Source organism: Amphimedon queenslandica, unplaced genomic scaffold (genome assembly GCF_000090795.2).
Source record: "Amphimedon queenslandica unplaced genomic scaffold, v1.1 AMPQUscaffold_2425_Cont25573, whole genome shotgun sequence".
Classification (NCBI taxonomy): domain Eukaryota; kingdom Metazoa; phylum Porifera; class Demospongiae; order Haplosclerida; family Niphatidae; genus Amphimedon; species Amphimedon queenslandica.
The window spans coordinates 1-1,294 of NW_003557240.1; the positions used below are offsets into that span (position 1 = coordinate 1).

General features: G+C 36.5%; 1 protein-coding gene across 1 annotated transcript; it reads right to left on the reverse strand.

Moving 5' to 3' along the window:
• Window positions 1-124: 124 nt before the first annotated feature.
• On the reverse strand, window positions 125-1,032 carry LOC105316285 (protein phosphatase 1D-like; the record flags this gene model as incomplete). Its single annotated transcript, XM_011411110.1, has 2 exons — window positions 822-1,032; window positions 125-340 (listed from the first exon to the last, which is right to left on the reverse strand). Coding segments are annotated over exons 1-2 (427 nt in total), but the record flags the coding sequence as incomplete, so codon positions are not given.
• Between the last annotated feature and the right edge of the window lie 262 nt (window positions 1,033-1,294).

Below are 1,294 nucleotides of genomic sequence, written 5' to 3' on the forward strand. Positions count from 1 at the left end.
TAATTAGGCATTTACGTGTAATAGCAAAAATCCTTAAAGCATAACTTGGAAATGGCTGAGCCTATAACATTTGGATCATGGAGATTGCCTTAATTATAACTAAGTAAAATGGTAGAAAACTAACCAAGTTGCTCTATATTTTGACATTCCTTGTAGTTATTTGGTCTGTGATTTGCAGTAATTGGTTTTGGAAAAAGTTTTCCAAATGGACCTCTTACTGCTAATATCCCAGCAGAATCACCAACATTTCCAATATATAATTTGGTAGGCTGAAGCACAACTACAGTTGCTGTTGTTCCTGATGTACTTAGGTAACCTTCCCTAGTAGAAGTCCATGATTCTATAAAAGAAGAAACGAATTATATTTCCATGACAAGTGTTGGCTACTAATCTATCATAAAATTTTGGTTGGCTGTATGAGCTAATTTTGTATGCTATATATATATATATAGTTGAGCTTATAGGGAGAAATTGCATGATGAATCCACATGCACTGATAGCCATTCGCTAAAATAAAACCCATATTTTGTACAATCACTAAGGTTGTTTTACAATATGACAGCTACGCCAGCATAGCGTCAATTTTTAATCAAAGGCGTGGGTGATTTGACCTTCCAATTGATGAATGCGTTACGCTAGAATTGAACCAAATCTAATTGGAGCTAGTGTCAACATAAGATCAGGCCTAGCGTCATATTGTAAACCAGCCTTTATGCAGATGCACAAAATTCATAAAATTTGTATGCATGCATATTCACATAAATTAATCATCCTGTGACCATGATGCTTAACTATCAAATTAATGTAAATTATTTGATTACCTCTAACAGATGACATTTCAGAATGTATTTTTAAGAATGAACTTCTCATTGCTTCCTTGACACTTTCTTCATGGCTGCAGGAGGTTTCGAGAAGTGGAAACAGTCTAGATTTGGCATACTGTGCTGCGCCGCGGCCTCCGTGGCCATCAAACACTGCCGCCATAAACGAACCGCCTCCCTCACGCTTCTTAACAGCCAAGTCGTCCTCCATTGCTTCACGGTCACCTTGATTGGCACATACACTTACAAGAAAATCAAATATCCCTTTTTGCTCTGGAGAGTTTGTTTCCTGAATATCACTAGCAGGTCGAGCTATTCTCACTACTCAGCATGCATGCAAGTGACAGAACTGGTCACGTGATGCAAAATAATTAATTGTTTTTTAAATAATCTATTATTATCAAGACAAGCATCATATAGATACAGTAGCAATATGGTTAAACACACAAAAGCTAATCAATCAATGTCTACTT